This window comes from Bos mutus, chromosome 7 (assembly GCF_027580195.1).
Source record: "Bos mutus isolate GX-2022 chromosome 7, NWIPB_WYAK_1.1, whole genome shotgun sequence".
NCBI classification, from domain to species: domain Eukaryota; kingdom Metazoa; phylum Chordata; class Mammalia; order Artiodactyla; family Bovidae; genus Bos; species Bos mutus.
The window spans coordinates 64,364,840-64,385,320 of record NC_091623.1 but is presented as its reverse complement, the minus strand read 5'-3'; the positions used below and the strand labels follow the sequence as shown (position 1 = coordinate 64,385,320).

Here is a 20,481-nt window from a genome sequence, read left to right as displayed (position 1 = left end):
ATAGTTTTCTGTGCTGTATATAGAAGGACCTTGCTATTTATCGCCTTAATACTTGTTATTTAGATTGCATAACAAATTTAGACACACACATAGTGTAATGTGTATGCACATATATATTGCATGTATTTGTTTTTGTGAAATATTTAATAATTAAAAAATAAATATAATACTAGAAAGGAGGGGCAAAATAAGTATCATTTGTATAAATGGAAAACTTGAGACAGTCTACTAAAAAAACCATTAGAGCAATAAGAAAATTTTAGTGGCTTTTTACAAAACTGTAAAAAATTTTTGCTTTCCAAAACATGAACAAGAGCCTTTTGCAAACTATAATGAAAGGAAAAAAAATACATATATATTGAAGATAGCAAAAAATAAAATAAAAATTAAGATAAAATATCTAGGAATATATTCACAAAGGGATGTATAAAACTTGTAAAAAGAAGAATGTATAGCCAAACAGAGTCATAAAAGTGGTTTAAGAAATGGAAATACATTTCCTGGTTTGGGATAGGAACATCAATACCATAAAATGCCTATTATCTGTATATAAACTAATATAATCATCTGCCCAAAATATCAATTTTTTTTTTTTTTTATTTTGGTGATGTTGTTTGGTTGCTAAGTCATGTCTGACTCTTTGCAACCCTATGGACTGCAGCATGCTAGGCTTTTAGAGTTCATGTGGAAAACTCAACATAAGAAATATCTTGTTTAAAAAAAGTAAAAACTGGGAAGGAGGAGGGTGAACTTTATCAGGTATTAATGTATTTCAGAATAAATAAAGCAGTTTATGCTGGTGCTTGAATAAGCAAGCAAGTCAGGGTAAGAGAGAGTAAGGAAATAATCCACTTATAAGTAGGAAAATATGTGGAAATGTAGTGTATAATAAAAGCACCTATAATCAGTGGATGGAAACAAATTTAGTAACAAAAGTAACAGGGATCTCTACGTTCGACAGTACATCAGAATACACCAAAATGATTCTATTCTTTTTTTTGTTGGCTTGCTTGCTTTCTTTTATTTTTTTTTAAGTCTTTTAATAGAGAATGTCAATGATTCTCGGTGTGAAATCCAGAAATGTGTAAGGAAAAGTCACATAAAATTGGGCTTCCCTGGTGGCTCAGACAGTAAAGCATCTGCCTGCAATTCAGGAGACTCAGGTTTGATCCCTGGGTTGGGAAGATCCCTTGGAGAAGGGAATAGCTACCCACTCCAGTATTCTTGCCTGTCCAATATTCCATGGACAGAGGAGCCTGGCAGGCTACAGTCAGTGGGTTCGCAAAGAGTTGGACATGACAGAGTGATTGACCTACATTTGAACACACATACAGTTAGTGACTTGCAATTAAATAGCAACACAAGCAAGAAATACAACAGGTAGAAGATAAATCACAATCAGTGCAAGTATTTGCATCATGTGTAACAAAGTAATATTTTCTTTAATATTATAAAGAGCTCTTAAAAATAAATTTGCAAAATAACTAAAGACCCATTTGAAAAATGGCAAAGGATATTACCACATACATCAAAGATATGTTTCCGTGGCATATATGAAAATATCCTAGTATTGTTCATAGGATGCCAATCAGACCACAAAGCAATTATCCTTCCAACTATCCGATTACATGAATTTACACAGATAAATCCATGTTTACTCCCAGTGTAAAGACCATGTACTTCCCTTGGCAAGAAAACTCCCTGCCACGTCCCTCATTTTTCTCTTACTCTTCTTTCAGATCATTTCTTCAGAGAAGTACTTCATGGGTAGGTTAAATGCCTTCATATCTGCTCTTATAAATGCTATGTAGTTTTTGTCCCTAATCTTTTCACAGTCGTAGGTTTACATTATTCGTATGATTATTTGATGTCTATCTCTAATTAGATTGTCCCTCTTGAGGACATGGGCTGCACCTTGTTTTGTTTTTCTGTTTATGCCTGTTGTCCTTGCTGTTTAACATTGTATCTGTCACATCTTTCAGTTGTGCTCAATAAATAGCTGTTAAATGATGTTTCAATAAGAGCATAAGTGAAAAGTGTTGATCTATGAAGAAACAGATACTCTTGTACATTTTTGAGAGGAGTGTAAAGTGGTGTACTGTTTTCGGAGGTCATGTGGCAATATTTATCCAAATTTAAATAGAGGACTGCTTGTGAATACAGCTTATTTTACCAGCTTTGCATTTAGCACATGTTAAATTATAATTTAATTTGTATTGGTTTCTTTGCTTACTAGAATTCTTGAACATCTCATCTTTTTTTTTCAATTGTTAAATTTACCCATTACTTTAAAAATAAGTAGCCCATAAAAGTAATCATAAGGACTTGAAAATGAATACTGGTTTATATTAAACAATAGTATTTATTTTTGACCATTTAGTATCTGATGCCTCAGTGCTTTGTGTTTCTAATTATAAAAATTGCTCTTTTAAGATACATTTATGTTCTTGAAATAATACAATGGACTTTAGGTTGTGGGCAAAATTGTTGTGAAACCAGTATATGGTTTAGTTTTGTAATTTAACTTTAGCACATTTATGTTAATTTATACTTTGAGTAGACAGTGTTAAAAAGTTCTAGCAGAGTTCTGTTATTTTTATAAGTTAAAGAAACTACATTAAACATATAAGATTCATTTACTGATTAAGGATCTCATACTGTAATTAGATAGCCTACTTCATAGAGATGATGAGTGGATAAAATTACATAAATTAGGGGAAATTACTTATAAATTATGTCATTATAAACACACAGAACATGTTTTCATGTGACCAAAAATGCCTGTATGATTTTGGATTTTGTTTAGCTTTTTGAACCAAGTGGAAAAAAATCTAATATATATTATTCCTTGGTGGCTCACATGGTAAAGCATCTGCCTGCAATGCGGGAGACCCAGGTTCGATCCCTGGGTTGGGAAGATCCCCTGAAGAAGGAAATGGTAACCCACTCCAGTACTCTTGCCTGGAAAATTCCATGGACAGAGGAGCCTTGTAGGCTACAGTCCATGGGTTGCAAAGAGTCGGACACAACTGAGCGACTTCACTCTCACTCAAACTTTAATAGTTAGCTTAATCTAACTATTGGAGAAGGCAGTGGCACCCCACTCCAGTACTCTTGCCTGGAAAATCCCATGGATGGAGGAGCCTGGAAGGCTGCAGTCCATGGGGTCGCTGAGGGTCAGACACGACTGAGCGACTTCACTTTCATTTTTCACTTTCATGCATTGGAGAAGGAAATGGCAACCCAGTCCAGTGTTCTTGCCTAGAGAATCCCAGGGACGGGGGAGCCTGGTGGGCTGCCGTCTGTGGGGTTGCACAGAGTCGGACACGACTGAAGTGACTTAGCAATAGCAATAATCTAACTATTAAGCTAGAGACATGGCTTTTCCACTAAGTTGTTAATTCAGGAGTTTCTTTTGGAACTGAAAGGCTAATGAGTCAAAAATTATGCAAAGTTAGCTCCTTGAAGGCAATGAATATTTGGGGCACCTGCTAAAGTTTTCAGGTATTGCCAGAGTACCAACAATGCAGATGCCTTGTAACTAGTAAACCATTGAAATCAATGGCATTTGCATATGTGCTTTGATGTAAAGTGTACCTGGATAGAACCAAGGGTATGGCCAGGTTATAAACTCACTTCTTCAGACATCTGCATTTCTATTATTGGCATATTGTTATGGGTTCTTATACTGAGACATCTAAAACATCTTTAACTCTTTATCATCTTGTCTCCTCCTATTATCAGTTGTTAAATTCTGTTCCTTGTTTATCTGAAATAGTTATCCTGTCAGTCCATCCCCCTTTCCTTATTCTTCCAGCTTAGACTATCGCAATACACACCTTGCCTTGACACCTTATCTTTCTAATCTATCTCATACTTTCACCAGATTCAACTTACTGAATTGTGGTTCTGATTTTCAGCCCAGAAACCTTTATTGGTCCTTACCACTTAATGAATACATTCCAATTCCACACTCAGATTCATGACTTTTGTAGACTGGTCCCAATCTGTCTTTCTAACTTTATAATCCTCTTCTTTATTTCATGAATTTAAACAATCCATAATTTTCAAGCTTCGTGTCTCTGTTAATGCTTTTTTATTCCAACTCCAAACCCTACTGATTTATACCTTTTTTCAATTTTACTTATCCATTAAGTAAAGACAAATGAATCTATTTAATGGTCAAGACAAATGTAATTCCTTTTGTGAAATTAGACCTGAAGGTCTATCTGGAAATATATCTCCTTTTTTAAGTCCCTTACACTGTTCATTGTAAATATCACTTGTTGCTTAATTTCTGATATGCATATACTAATTTATACTGATACACACACACGCACATACTCCGTACTAGACAGGAATCTCTATAAAATAGGGTTACTGTTTAATACACTTTTTCCTCATACACTACCAAGTTGAGTGCACTGTATATTATAGACACTCAAACATTTGTTGTATGAATTAATAAACATTTGCTTTAGGAATACTCATCTGTTGGACAGTTATTTTTAGATTCAGGGTAGAAAACAGTTGCGTTTCAGAGGTAGAGAAAGATAAATTAGTTTGGGTCAAGGAATGCAATTGCCTTGGCTGAGTAAAAGAAAATATGGTTTTATGACTTTACAACTATAGATATGGCAAAGTATTTTTCCTTTCTGGCATGTGCTAATTTGATTCTTATATAAAATGAACTATGTAGAAATACGATAGTTAAATTACACATCAGTTATGATGAGTCTTCTCTAAAGTCGGGTTACAGGCCTGCTCAAGCAGTTCATGCATGTCCTGAAGTCACAGACTGAGAAGGGACAATTCCAGCAGTTTTAGCAGTAGTACAATGTAATCTAAAATTCTGCTAATTGAATAAGAAGCCAGCATATGCTCCAGAAGACATCGAAGAGCATAAATTTGGCTAATCTTTCTCAGTTTGCTGGAGGAGTCCTTTAGAAGGAAGTAAAATATTTGTCCTTCATTTTGAATTGATACCAATCAGCATATCTACTATAAGAAAGAGAGGAAATATTCTAAAGGGAGAGTAGACAAACAATTCGAAGTAAGTAAAAAAATGAAGATAAAGACATCATCAAGGACTCTTGGGGTGGGAAACAGATAAAATGAAAAAAACAAATATATTTTTACTTGTCAAATCCATTGCTTGTTAAAATATTCAAATTTAATTATTCTGTAATGTTCTTTGACCCATTAAAATTGGTAATAGTGACGTGTCAACTCACCTTCCCATACTGTATGCTTTAGAATTCCATACAGCAGAAGTCACAGGTAGTACACACACCTTGGTTAAGGTTAGAAACTACTCAGTGAGCAGATAAGCGAGAAAGCAACACAGGACTTGGTCTTGAGTTCTTGTCATACCAGCTACTCTCTGAATGAACTTTGGGCCAGTCAGTCTTATCTGCCTTTACTAATTTTCTTCGCTCCCAAAATGTGGTTAAGTTTTCCTCTCAAGGTTCATTGTTAGGTTGGTGATGCTCTAATCGCATGGCACATTTGTTGATTTGTAACACTAAGTGGATAATAAACAGCAAGTGAATAGTAATAATTATTAGTAGTATTATAATTATTTTTATAAATGCTTCAATGTAAAGAGGAGGTTTTCCACCTGGTGGCCATACATCTCTCTGTTCATTCAAGGAATGCTTTTTTTTTTTTTTTTTAAACTTTACATAATTGTATTAGTTTTGCCAAACATCAAAATGAATCCACCACAGGTCATTCAGAATTTTTAATGGATTAGCAGGAAGTGTACTTATTATGGAGATTCTTATAGAGCACTAACACAGGTTTTGTATTTGATACTTTATTTAGACAATGATAGCAGTTAGAGTAATAAGTGGTTTGTCCAAGTTATTAATCATAATGGGAATTAAGCCAGTAGACGAGTGGCAGCACTCCCATATGAGATTCTCTCCAAATGTAGGCTTGGATGTCATAGTGAGTAGGTGGAAAAGGAGAAAAATCACGCAGTTAGTGAACAGCCACACAAGAGTTGGCTTTCTGTTTACATTTCTCTAATGCATTCTTGGCAAATGTATGGTCTAGGGTAAGCCTAGCAACCTTCCTTGGGCAGATCACCCATAGACTTTTCAGGTTTATTGTTATTCTAAGTCAGTAAGATGCCACGTTAGTTTCAGCTTTCCATCAAATGTACAGAATATTTAGTTGCTCCTGTAATTCCATATCAGCTGATAAATCTATAGAATTTATTTACTATGGTATTGAAATAAATAATTCAAGGAATTAAAAGGAAAATATGACAGTTCTTGTTTTCTGAACACTTATGTCTAGGTATATATATATAACTTGTATATATTACAAGTTATATATAAAATTCACCAGAAATAGAAGATGGTTCTGATATCTTATGTGCCATATATTTGAAGGGTACAAAACTTACAAATCATGAGAAATATGTGTTAGAATTTAATGAAGAGTCTTTTATAGGGGAAGAAGTTGGCAAAGAAGCTGTAAAAAGCATTTTGACAAGAAGGGACTAAGCAAATACAGTAGGCTAGAATGAACTGTTACAGTGGAAATCAGAGTGAAACCAGTTTTCGGTTGCTTGAAAACCAGGACAGAAAGTTTGGATTTTGAACTTGTAGCTCATTAATTCTCAGAATTTTAAGTACAAATCATCTAGAAAATGTGTTAATGCCGCTTCTTACGTATAAATATTCTCTTTTGATTGGTTGCCGGTGGGGCCCAGGAATCTGCATTTTAACTAGCCCCATGGTTCATTATTATTTACTTTTTCAGTATTGTTGCTTGCCAAGGAGAATGGAAAGATTTTACCTGGGGAACTAGTTTTTGTATTAATGTTTGCATAAGGGGAAAAGTAATTAAATCATGGTTTAATAAGGCAAAGAGTTAAGGGGCAGGAGTTAAAGGGTTATTACAACAATCCAAAAGTGAAGTAACTCAGCTCGTCTTGGTTAATGGAAGTAGTGGTGGAAAAGGAGCAGTGGGTGGGAGAGCTTTATGGAACATAGAAGAACAGGATTCAGACATCTTTAGCTGCCTGAGGGTAAGAGTATTCTAGCCTCAGTAGATGATAAACTCCTTGAGGGTAAAAACTGAATCTTACTCATATTTATGACCCCAGCCCATACAGTGCCCAGTACTTAGTGTGTTCTTAACAAGTATTTGTTGAATTGTTAAATATATCTTTTACGCAACACACAGCAGAGTGTGTTTTATTTTTTAACCTCTGAGTTTTTTAGCCTGTTACTGACTTACTTTTCATTGCCTTTGACTTGCCAGTAGAAGTACATATTTGTTTTGTGCAAAGTTAAATGATTTAAAATATAAAAAGTAATGAAAATGTCTCATATTTTTTAATGTTGGGCCTTTTTCCATGAGTACACATCAGTGAAGTTACATCAAATCAGATACAGTCACTGAATCATAAGAAATTGTGTCATTTTATGAAAGTGTAATCTACTTTCAGTTAGACATTGTAATAGTTTGTTTCCTTTTTTTTAACCAGTTTTTTTATACATGATATATAGCTTTTAGTGGGAAGATACCATGACAACACGTTTAACGTGTTCAGCCCCCAAAAAGTTTACCCTTTTAAAACATGACTGTTTACAAATCAGATCCTTTCCAAATTATCCAAAAAATGTAAGTGAATTCATAAGCGTTCTCTTCTCTAACTCATTAAACATCAAAAGGGACCATCTTCAAAATGCAAATGCTTCTCCAGCTTTCCGCAGGATATCACAAAACTTCCTGGCAGGGACTTTTAAACAAGTTGAGAAGTTTTATAAGATAAAAATATTTTCTCAGTTGACTTGACAACCATGTACAATGTTAGTGGAGAGTTTATTTGCCCAAGGCTCTTTGTCAAAATGAATTTAAACTGAGATTATTAAAATGTAGCTCCGTTGCATAGTGTGAGGAGAGGTGTTGCTAATATCTTACTTGGGGAATGTTTTCCATACAGTGCACGCAAGTCAGTTCTGGGACTATACCTGTGGAGGTGTGTTTCTGCTAACGAAGAGGAGACATTAAAAAATCATTCCGAAAATAAATCTTAGACATAATGGAGACTTTTGATCTATAGTTTGGTGATTTAAAGTTCACTGTTTTTGACCAACAGACTGCCTGGGTCTGAGTCACAGCTCCAACATTAACTTCAGTGCCTTCCTCATCTGTAAAATAGAAGTCATGATAATAAAAACATTCTGGAGGTATTGTGAGGATTAAATGATATCATCACTGAAAATGATTAATACAGTGACTGGCACAGATAAAGGTTCACGATTGTTTTCTTTCAAATCTGTAGAATCAAAACTAAGCAGTGTCTCCTGATAGTTCCAGATGTGTGGTTATAAAAAAAAAAAAAAGCCTGTCCCAATTTAATGATAACTTCTGTTACAAGTTAAATAGCTTTAGGAAAATTTAACTAATGGTAAACAATGCTTGAATCACCAGATCTCTCCATGGCTGTAGCTAATTTCTTACATGAGAATCCGGATCCCTGAAGGAAAATGATCATCTGGATGAGAAGTTGTAATCTTCCCAATTTGGAAAATCACATTACATTGCTTTGGGAACATGTCCAAATTGCTAAATCCTGGAAGGAGTCCCTCTTCTTCTCTCAAACGGACACAATATTTAAGAAATTTTATTATTTCTGAAAAAGACCAGTTGCCTTTCAAAACTAAAGCATTTGTATATGACGTGAAAGCCTGCACCAACATAGATGGAAGAGCTGAGTATGTTCCCCGTGGCAAGTGGCTGTTGTTGTAACAGGGTCACCCAGCGACGTGTGCTGCAGAAGAGTGCCTGGTGGAGGCCAGGTGGCGATGCAGGCAGGGACAGCTTTGCAACCATACAGTGCGTTTAGGCATCTTTCTCAATCTGGGAGACTGTGCCATATGTACAGTTTCTTATTTTAGCTTAGCACCCAAAGTAACTTCAGGCCATTATTATTTACTTGAATTTTCTTAAATTCCCACTTTCATGAAATTCAGTACAGTAACTTGCCTTTAATAATAGTTTTTGTGTGTGTGTGTGACAAATAAGAGAAATAAAACATCTCTGATTTACTGCCCCAATTTCAAAAAGAAGTTATTAATTCCTTCTATTTTCCAAGCACTGTGCTAGGCATTTTACATCATCCTCATGTAATCTTTGCAACCATTCAGGAAGGTATATTTCACAAACAAGGAAACCAAGGCATGCTTATTTCTTATTTCTTTATTATTATTTAAATTGCCTCTGGTCACATGAATAAGATGGAGATAGAAGATTCAAATCTAACGCCTATGTCTTTCACTCTACCCCACACTAAGTGAACTGACCCCTGCTTAGTCCATATCATCTGTTAGTTTTCCTCTTCATCTTCAAAGTATGAAAAAGATGTTTCTTCCTGTTTTCTCTATCAGTCATTCTATTAATATGTGTTGAAACAGACCCTATTTAAAGACATTAATTAGATGAGAAAAGAGAAATATAATTTACCATATAGCTGAATTTTCCTAACATTAAAATGAAAAAATATAGTCAATAATATATTTTTATTTTATTTAGCTAATTTTCACAGTCTTCAGGTTGCAAACTTAACTTCTAATTCATTACTCTTCTTTATAAATTAATTCATCCTATATAATTTTCCTTTTCAAAAAACACATTAATGTAACAATTTTTATTTAAAATTTTAAATTATTTAACTGAAAATATAGTTCAATAATTTTGAAAGTTTTATTTTCGTATGAGAAAATATAGGTAGTTGTAATTTTTAACAACTTCTATAACAATTCTTTTATTTGTGTTTTAAAATACAGAATAGATATTCTTGTTATTCACAATATTTTAATGAAAACTGTTTTAGTTATTATCTGTTACACAATGAGAAGAAAGGAGCATTGGACTATCTTGCCATCTTCTCAAACATAACATGTACAAAACCAAACTTTCCTCTTTCTACATCTTCAGTATTAACTCTCTCACAAACAGTTACTTTAATTACTTCATTATGAGAATTCATAGGAGATTATATGCAACTTTTACTGAAATAGAAGTGATTCAACATGCTGGCTTGGTTCAAATGTAATTATCATTTATAGAATATGATTCCAGTATGCCAGCATTTTAGAGTGATAAGTCTCTAGCAGTTAGAAATTAGAGAGATAACCAAAAGTAAAAACATATAGTACACTGTAGAACGGAGAAAGCAATGGCACCCCACTCCAGTACTCTTGCCTGGAAAATCCCATGGACGGAGGAGCCTGGTAGGCTGCAGTCCATGGGGTCACTAAAAGTCGGACACGACTGAGCTACTTCACCTTCACTTTTCACTTTCATGCATTGGAGAAGGAAATGGCAACCCACTCCAGTATTCTTGCCTGGAGAATCCCAGGGACGGAGGGGCCTGGTGGGCTGCCGTCTCTGGGGTCGCACAGAGTCGGACACAACTGAAGTGACTTAGCATGCATGCATGCATTGGAGAAGGAAATGGCAACCCGCTCCAGTGTTCTTGCCTGGAGAATCCCAGAGACAGACGAGCCTGGTGGGTTGCTGTCTATGGGGTCGCCCAGGGTTGGACACGACTGAAGCGACTTAGCAGCAGCAGCAGCATAGAATTATTTAATTGAAGTTTATATACTCCTTTTTACGGTGTATGACACTTAGAAAATGACACATAGAAAGTTAAAGAGAATAAGGAACAACATAATATTTGGGAAACTACAAGTCATTTGCTCCTGCTGAAAAGAAATGCAATAAATGGCTTGGAAGGAGATTAAGAAACTACGTGCCATGGTAAAGAGCTGGAAATTGCTATATAGGTAATGGAAAAGCAGACGAAAGGCAGCCCGATTGTGTTTTTAAATAGATCTCACTGGAGCAGGGCAGGAGGAGAAGGGAGAATGCTGCCCAAGATTAGAGGCACAGAACCCACTTAGAATGCCATAGTAATTGTCAAGGTTAAATAATTTTATAATCCTCTTTAATAGTAACAAAAGGAATTGAAAGGAGGTCAGAGGGGAAAGACATATTTAGAAAATAGATTAGCAGGGCTTGCCCTTAACAATCAGTAAATAAAATAGCTTGGGTGATAATTTGGAAGAGGAAGGAATAAATTATGACCTGAAGATCCTTAGTTTGGCAAACTGTGTGGCTAGCAAAGGCACAAAAAAGAGAAAAGAGGGAGAGAATACAGGAGTACGTAGAGGTTTGAAAGAGAAAATATTAACAGCAGTTTTTAGACATACTGAATTTAATATTATTTTAATACACCCATTAGAAGATAAGTCCGAGTTTTAGATCAGAATTCCAACTTAGAGCACCAGATAGGATTCAAGAGAAAAGATGAAGATGACCGAGAGCATGAAGGTTTCCCAGGGACAGTTTGTGGGAACAAGACTTTAATGTGGCTTCAGATTTGATAAAAGGAATGAATAAAGGATATTCAGGCAAGAGCAGGAATCTAGTGTGGTTGAATAGAAACTGCAGTATTTCTGTGTTTCATACCTACTACTGTGTGGAAAATAACATAGATTATACTGACACAGGTGAACTAAACATGTTATTTACTGACTGGGAAAATTTTTTAATAATAAAAACATTGACTTTTAATCTAGAAAATGTTTTTTACTAAATAAAAACATTGACCTTTAATCTAGGTAAACACAATTTAAAAAATAATCAATATGAAATTAATTTTATTTTTACATTTAAAACTAATTTCTCTCTGAATAGACTGGTGGTTGCCAAGGGAGCAGGGGGTAAGAGAGGGATAAATCGGGAGTTTGGGACTAGCAGATGTAAACTGGTATATATAGAATGGATAAACACCAAGGTCCTACTCTATAGCAAAGAGAATTATATTCAATATAATTTTCCATCAGGGTGTATCACATTCAATATAATTGAATATAATAAATATATCAAATATAATTATATTCAACTATATTGAATGTGATACACCCTGATCAATATAATAAATATATTGAATATAATTATATTCAATTATATTGAATGTGATACACCCTGATGGAAAGAATATGACAATGAATGTGTGTATATGTGTGTGTATATACACACATACACATATATACATATATATGTATAACTGTCATTTACCATAAAGCAGTAATTAACACAACATTGTAATTCAGCTATACTTCAATAAAAAATTAAAATTAAAAACTAATTTATCTCATTTTAATGATTTAGCTGTCATTTAATTGCAGGTATAATAAGTTAAAATATCTATCTAATATAATTTTCAAATTTTAACTATATTCCAAATCAGCATGGGGATTAATCATGACAATGACCACCCATCATGTGCTGATGGTCTTCATATCATGTCTGGTGAATGGATTAAAGGACAAAATCTTGGTGATGTCTCATGGTCCCGATGTAGCAAGGAAGATTTGGAAAGATTTCTAAGGTACTGAGGTCATTTGCTGTTGTTGTGTCATGAATGTGTGTGTGTGCCTGCTTCCTCTACCACCCTGGTGTGTGGCATGGCAGAGTGGAAAGGGCATGGATTAGGAATCAAGGCGCTTGGTTCTAATCCTGGCTCTCCACTGGCTCATGATGTCAATGGGACATATTATTCAACCAACTCGTGTCTTAGTTTCCACATTTTCAAACAAGACAGGAGGCAAGATGATTTGTAAGGTTTAAAATTATTGCAATGATAAAAAATGTTGTATAATATTAAATTGGCTCTTCAGAAATTCTCAGTGGAAACATTCTCAATGCTCATCCCTCTACATCTGTTGTTATCAAAAACCTCTTTAATAAAAGCTCCACCTTTCTACTTCGTAATTCTAAACTCTGAGTCTTTTTGCATTAACCCATAATTTTCATCATTATTATAGTCCTTGATTCTCCTCTTTTCAACATTCAGCTGGCAATATTAGCTTTTGCCTGTTAGGAAGAAAATGAAAAACAGTATTATTGTTCTGATTTTCACTTTAAAGCCCTGTTCTTTACTTATTTCTTCAGTAATAGAAGGGAAAGCTGAAGCAGTACCAGTAGGAGATATGCAAAGTCCCAGTCACTAAGTGAGAGAGAAATGCTTAAAGTATTCAAAAATCTAAGTAAGAAACATAGAAATACCTAACTAGCTAAATTCACTACTCAAATTTATTTTTCCATACTATTTAAATTGTCAAGTTAATTTTTTGTCAAATGAATAAAAAATCTACTAAAATGTATTTATTACATTACTATAGCTCTTTCCAGAAACACGTGCAATGTCATCTGTGCGTGCTCTTCCTCACTGAAGCAACAACTCCTCTGTAGGCCCCCGTGAGTGTATGGTTTGGCTTAGTTGTCTTCTCATGAATCAGAACTATGATAAAATTAAATTTTACCCCATAAATAGAAGTTGTGGTGCAGTGTCAAGTCCAAAAATATTCCTACTATTAATAGTCACTTGAGCATGATTTTCCTAGATTCTTTAAATCCTTGAATATAGTTGATTTCTTACCTTCATACATTACTTTTAAGCAGTTACTCTCTGAGACTGAGCTTCTTCACCTTACAAATGTGTAAAATAATAACCACCTCACAGTGTTGTGTAGATGAGCTTAATTAATTCAAATGACAGATCTTTAAAATCAAAAAGTTCTATTAACTTGAACATTGTTTTATTAATATTGATAGGATTATTGTAATAATTGTAAACATATGGTTCTCATATATGAGATAATTTCCATGAGCATTCAATAGAAGAGCTTATAAATAAAAGCAAGAACATATTTAATAGTATCAAAATGTTTGCTATTGCTACATTAACTAATTATAACAACTTTTTGCAGTTAATTCAGAATGTCACACATATCTGCATATTGCCAGGTCAAAGGCCAGTAACTGCTTGCTGCAGACAAATCCCCACAGTGTCAATTCTGTGATGGTTCCTTCCAAGTTGCCAGAGATGACATACACTGCTGATGAGCAATGTCAGATTCTATTTGGGCCATTGGCTTCCTTTTGTCAAGAGATGCAGGTAAGAGTTGTATTGAGGTGCAACTTCTTCTAAGTGTGTATTCATCCGTTATTTAGAAGTATTGGTGCTCCAAAGAACCCCAGCATCGGAAAGATGGATTTTTCTAGAAAAGGTTTCTTCATTTTTCCCCTGCCTTTTTGAAAGCGGTAGAAATTGGTGTCAGTATTGAATCAGTTAGGAAGGAATGATCCAAGAATTTCTACTTCAAAAATGACACTTAAGTCAGGGAAACCTTTGCTTTTTGACAGTTCATTGCTTTTATTTTAAATGTCTCTCTTACATGGTAGATATGTGGGTGAAAATGTAATAAAAACAATGTATGAACATGTAATTACAGAGGATGGATTATTTAATGCTTTATGAATTATTTAATCCTGAAAATAAATATATTCTATAGGAATAGAAATTAGAGAGTACATTTCTGATAGTTAAACTAGAAGCAAAGGGTAAATGTCTGATGGTAAACTAAGCAATGTCTGTATATTAGTATTCAAATTAATTACTCAGAGGGTCCAATTTTCCCATTCTAGGATAATCTGAAAGATTGAGCAAAATGACTCTCTTAATTGATGTAAGAAATTAGCTCTATTTAGCCTTTCTTTTGGAGAAGGCAATGGCACCCCACTCCAGTACTCTTGCCTGGAAAATCCCATGGATGGAGGAGCCTGGTAGGCTGCAGTCCATGGGGTCACAAAGAGTCGGACCCAACTCAGCGACTTCACTTTCACTTTCATGCATTGGAGAAGGAAATGGCAACCCATTCCAGTATTCTTGCCTGGAGAATCCCGGGGATGGGGGAGCCTGGTGGGCTGCCATCTATGGGGTCGCACAGAGTCAGACACGACTGAAGTGACTTAGTAGCAGCAGCCTTCCTTTTCTCTTTTTGGCTCTCTTCCTGCAGCTCATCCCTTTGCTGCCCATTTCTTCCTACCTTTCTAGTACACATGCTTGCACATTCTTTGTATTTCAGGCTTAAACTCATAGTCATGCTTGGAGTGAATTGATAGCTATATTTCACTGTACCTAACTTTCTTTGATTGCCTGAAAGGAGTTTTGCTTTGTTGAAGATAATGCTGTCTTGAATTACTGGCAGAATAATTAAAATCCATCATAAGGAAAAGATTATATGGCATTATGACATATTTAATGCTCTCTCTGCTTTGTTGTTCTTATCAGAGTTGTTGTTATTTTCCTTTTATTAACTCTCTACCTTAGTGTGTAAGCTCCATGAGGGCAGAGTGTTTCTCTAGTGTTCAGTCCAGTGGCTGACACATGGTAGGCACTCAGTGAATATCTGACTTAAGGTTAAAATAGGCGAATGTATAAAGAAGTTGGAGCTGTGTTAAATGTGACATGTGAAAGAATGTGTAGACTGTAATAATCATCAGCAACAACAGACCTCCAGAGGAATTGATATAGGTGTGTGATTATGAGTGGACACACAGGATTCACATGTGGCAGACCTGTGGATGCTCGGACCTTGGCATTGGGTGTGATAATTATGATAGTAGCCAGGTTGACCATCTGTTATCTGTCGTAATATCTCTGATCTCATCTACCGATCTTATCCACTCCACTCTTACCTCCACGGACTTTACACAATCAAAAATTGGGTCACAATCTTCTTTCTTGAATCATCATGGTAAAATGAATGTTTTGAGGTCAAATAGTTTGATTTTGCAGGTAGACACATCTACATGCAGAAATTAGCATGTTTTGGAAAACAGTAAGCTGTCTATGATTGCTATTGTACTGTTGGGTCAGGAGATGGTTTCAGTTCATGTGCTATACAAAATTGATAGAGCTGAACAATGGAAAATGTTTACATTTTATAAAGTACCTGAAGTTTTAGAAAAACTCAGCAAATGATCAATTACAAACATAATTTTGGTTAATTTTAGATCATTTTTCATAAATACTATTTCTAAAAATTTTAGAAATTATTTTGAAGTCTATATTGCAGTTGGTTAAATTTTACTAGTATCATTCCACAGTATTTTGAACTTTAAAGTGGATGACACTATATTTATATTTATATTTATGATCTGTTTTAATTCGTACAGCAATTATATGCCATAGTTATTATTCAGTTCTACATTATAGGTTAGCAGTTTTGAGTCTTGTAGAAGTTAAAGTAGCACAATTAAGTGATTACGCTTATGAAGAGGGTTTGCTAGATGCAAATCCAAAGAACAGAGTATATGCACCTACTATGTTCTACTGCTTTTTATGGATTTCATACTTTTTTACATTGTCTTTTGTCTGAGAAAATCCTTAGATTAGATCCTGTGTTTAAACTGAATTTTCTGTATTCCCTAGAGCACTACACTATCAGGGTCAAGAAATATTTTAATTGATTTTTAAAAACCTTTTTTAGGCTGTTTGCTCTATTCATATTGTTGCTTCTCACTAACCTACCTGCGTGTATTTTTTTTCTACCTCTGATAAAAGTGTAACAGTTTGTTGCTGCTGCTGCTGCTAAGTCGCTTCAGTCGTGTCCGACTCTGTGTGAATCCATAGACGGCAGCCCATCAGGCTCTGTTTCTTAATATCCTAGGATGTTGCTTTGTTTTAAACTAGGCATTTTGCAAACAGAATTAAGTTTTAGGTTTTAAGTATCCAGAAATGTTCTCCTTTTTTCCCTTGAAATTGTGTGTGTGTGTGTGTGTGTGTGTGTGTGTGTGTGTATACATACATACAGATACATATACATATATATATGTGTATATATATATATATATATATATATATATGACACTTTTATTCATGAAAGTCATTCAGTCATGTCCAACTCTGCGACCCCATGGACTATACAGTCCCTGGAATTAAAGCCAGATTTTTCTCTAGTTCAACCTGTGTATAATCTTCATTAAGGACAATTTTAAAATAATGCCAGAAAGGTTTGGGCTGCTGTGGGCAACCAGGAAAAAGCAACGTCTCCTAGTCAGGGTGTAGGTTGAAGAGCACTAACTGCAAAGGCATGAAGCCTGGGCTCTGACAGTGGTTCTGTCTCTTATTAGTGGTTTAACATTAGTCAAACCTGTTTTTCTTCTAAGCGACAATTTATTGAACAAGAAGAGGAAGTGTTATAGAACAAGAAGAGGAAGTGTGTTATCTCTTAAAGTCTCTTAGGGCTAAGAGGCTGGACTTAAGTTCCAAAATCCAAAACACCATTCTGATACCAGCCTTGAAAAATCACCTTTTCCATCCCAAACTGGTGGAGCTTGCAAAACATTAGGTAAATAGGTAGGTAGCCAGGTAGGTGGGTAGGTAGATAGGGCCATAGAAGAAATTAAAAAAAAAAAAATTAATCATTGATTTGATAAGTATAAAGTATACATTGAGTTCCAACTACTTTTTAGTCGTTGTTCTATGTACTAATAACACAGTAGGAAGTAACGTCCACCTTCATGGAGCTTGAAGTTTAGCTGGGGAAACAGACAATATGTAAATACGTATGTAATATGCCATTTGGTAATAATGTTTTGGAGAAGCATAAATTCGGATGAGCAAGGTAAGGAATACAACCAGGGATAGGAGAGTGGGAATGGTGCTATTTTATATAGGATAATCTGAGAAAGCTTCCTAAAGAAAGGGATGTTTGTTTAGAAATCTGAAGGAAGTCAGATAGCAAACCATATATTTATCTTGGGAAAAATATAACAAGAAGAAACAGATAGCAAATGCCCTAAAATGGAGTTAGATTCATGTTTTAAGTTTAAGATGTCCATTGGACATCCAAGTAGAGATGTTAGTAGGTCCAAGATAGATATCTAGAAGCCCTCAACAAGGAGATGATACTGAATTCATGATACTAAATTATTTATGACACTATGAAATGAGTTAGAAGAGGAAACACTCAAAGTCTGAGAACTTAATCACTACATTATTTGGAGGTTAGGAAAATAAGGAGAAAGCTATGACTAAAACTCTGAAGAAGTCTATTGGTAGGAATAGAACCAAGAGAAAGTAGATCTTGGAAGCTAAGTGAAGACATTTTTCAAAGTGGAAATGTTTAAAAGTTCCAAAAGCTGAAGACAAGGGGAGTAAAATGAAGTCTAAAAATATGCAATAGCTGTTTTTCCCACTGAGTTTGGGACAGTGTTACTTGAAGTTATCTTGACATGCATGAGCACCTGAGTATCAGGAGGTAGAAGTTAAAAATATAAAGTGAAGTAATTATAAGTGTAGGAGATAGAAGAATTCTGTGAGTTAAGCCACACTCTTACACGTTCATAGAGAAGGCAATGACACCCCACTCCAGTACTCTTGCCTGGAAAATCCCATGGACGGAGGAGCCTGGAAGGCTGCAGTCCATGGGGTCGCTGAGGGTCGGATATGACTGAGCGACTTCACTTTCACTTTTCACTCTCATGCATTGGACAAGGAAATGGCAACCCACTCCAGTGTTCTTGCCTGGAGAATCCCAGGGACGGGGGAGCCTGGTGGGCTGCCGTCTGTGGGGTCACACAGAGTCGGACACGACTGAAGTGACAGCAGCAGCAGCAGCTTACACTTTCAGGTGGAAACATGTGAAGTCACCACATCTACCAGTCTGTAATCTAGACTTTATCCAAAACAAATCTCCTAGAAGGCAAGCTCCATAACCTCAAAAGCATCATCAGTCCTTTTTATCATTGTACCTCTGTCTCCTAAAGAGTGTTCAGTAAGTATTTGTTAAAGCAATAAAGGAATCAACTGAATGATGGAATAATAGCTTTGAAATTTTACTCATAAAAATAATAATCAATTACTCACTGATTCTTAGCTGTATAATGTGTCCAGAGAATACGAAGGTAACCTTCTAAGATATTCATTCAATAGCTACATAAAAAACAACTTATAAGAATATATAACTTATGTTTCACAGCTTACACATGAGTTATCAGATATCCTTATGACCATCTTATTTCCAATAAGTTATAAATACGTGTTGAGTTGCAGGAGTAAGAATTCATAGAAACTTTTCAACATGTGTGTTTCTGGTGCAATCTGAGATAATGGCAGTTGGCCCACAGTATTTGAGTTGGATGCTGCTCTTCTATTCTTCCTAACAGACAGCTATATACAAGCACTAGGGACTCCAACATTACGTATGTGCTGATCTAATTAATGACATAAATTTACCCTTGAAATAGCAGCTTACATCTGCAAAATGTTTAAAGGCATAGCTGTAGAGATGCTTGTGAAACATCTCACCCCTCAGCAATAGTTGCTCACTCTTTTGCATGAATACGCTAAATTCTTGGATAGCCTTGTTCCTGGGTCCTGAGCATTGGTACCTCCAAGTCCATCTGGCACCTTGTGCCTGAGCCAGCTACAACTGCAATAAGTTCTCTTCATGGCTACCTAAAATTAATTTGTCTGGCTAAGAATGCAGAGGTATGGATGCTTCCTCAGAATCAATAAGAAGTGTCTGCTTGAGGGTTACATTATTTGTGAAAGAAGAAAGTTTGCTAAAAAAGAAAAATAAAAAATGAAGGCCTCCAGGAAACTTAAAATTCAGCCTTGAGTTTTGGACTAGGCACACTGTGAGTTACATATATATTGTATAAAAAACTTTCCAGTGTAATTGAATCATATGGTGACTTAAAGTACCATAGAAAGACCAGTTTTATCATTGCAGCACTGTTTATAATAGCCAGGACATGGAAGCAACCTAGATGCCCATCAGCAGATGAATGGATAAGAAAGCTGTGGTACATATACACAATGGAGTATTACTCAGCCATTAAAAAGAATACATTTGAATCAGTTCTAATGAGGTGGATGAAACTGGAGCCTATTATACAGAGTGAAGTAAGCCAGAAAGAAAAACACCAATACAGTATACTAACGCATATATATGGAATTTAGAAAGATGGTGACAATAACCCGGTATACAAGATAGCAAAAGAGACACTGATGTATAGAACAGTCTTTTGGACTCTGTGGTGGGAGAGGGAGAGGGTGGGATGATTTGGGAGAATGGCATTGAAATACGTATAATATCATATATGGAATGAGTCGCCAGTCCAGGTTCGATGCACGATACTGGATGCTTGGGGCTGGTGCACTGGGATGACCCAGAGGGATGGTATGGGGAGGGAGGAGGGAGGAGGGAGGAGGGTTCAGGATGGGGAACACATGTATACCTGTGGCAGATTCATTTTGATATATGGCAAAACCAATACAATATTGTAAAGTTAAAATAAAATTAAAAAAAAATTTCTCTTATGTTGACTTGATACATCAAAGTATGTAGGACTCCTAAAACCTCTCATTTGATCTAATGAACAGCCTGGCATTGAAATAAGTACCTTATGTAGAATTCCAGAAGATTGAGTCTCTGTGATTTGGCATTGTGAAATTTCAGAGGCAAGAAGAATTTGGACTAAAAAACCTTATCATGAAATAACTCGATGATAAGGAGTTGTTTGGGCAATGAATATAGTATTGTTGATAAATTTATTGCTGGTAAATAAATACTGTATTGTTGATAAATTTAGCAT

General features: G+C 35.3%; 1 protein-coding gene across 1 annotated transcript in view; it reads left to right on the top strand.

The window, feature by feature from the left end:
* The window catches only part of ADAMTS19 (ADAM metallopeptidase with thrombospondin type 1 motif 19), a 270,596-nt gene that overhangs the window by 145,716 nt on the left and 104,399 nt on the right, over nucleotides 1–20,481 (top strand). The window contains exons 9-10 of the mRNA XM_070374733.1: nucleotides 12,281–12,421; nucleotides 13,840–13,990. Of these exons, the coding sequence (XP_070230834.1) occupies nucleotides 12,281–12,421; nucleotides 13,840–13,990 (292 nt within the window). The remainder of the gene's footprint in view (nucleotides 1–12,280; nucleotides 12,422–13,839; nucleotides 13,991–20,481) is intronic.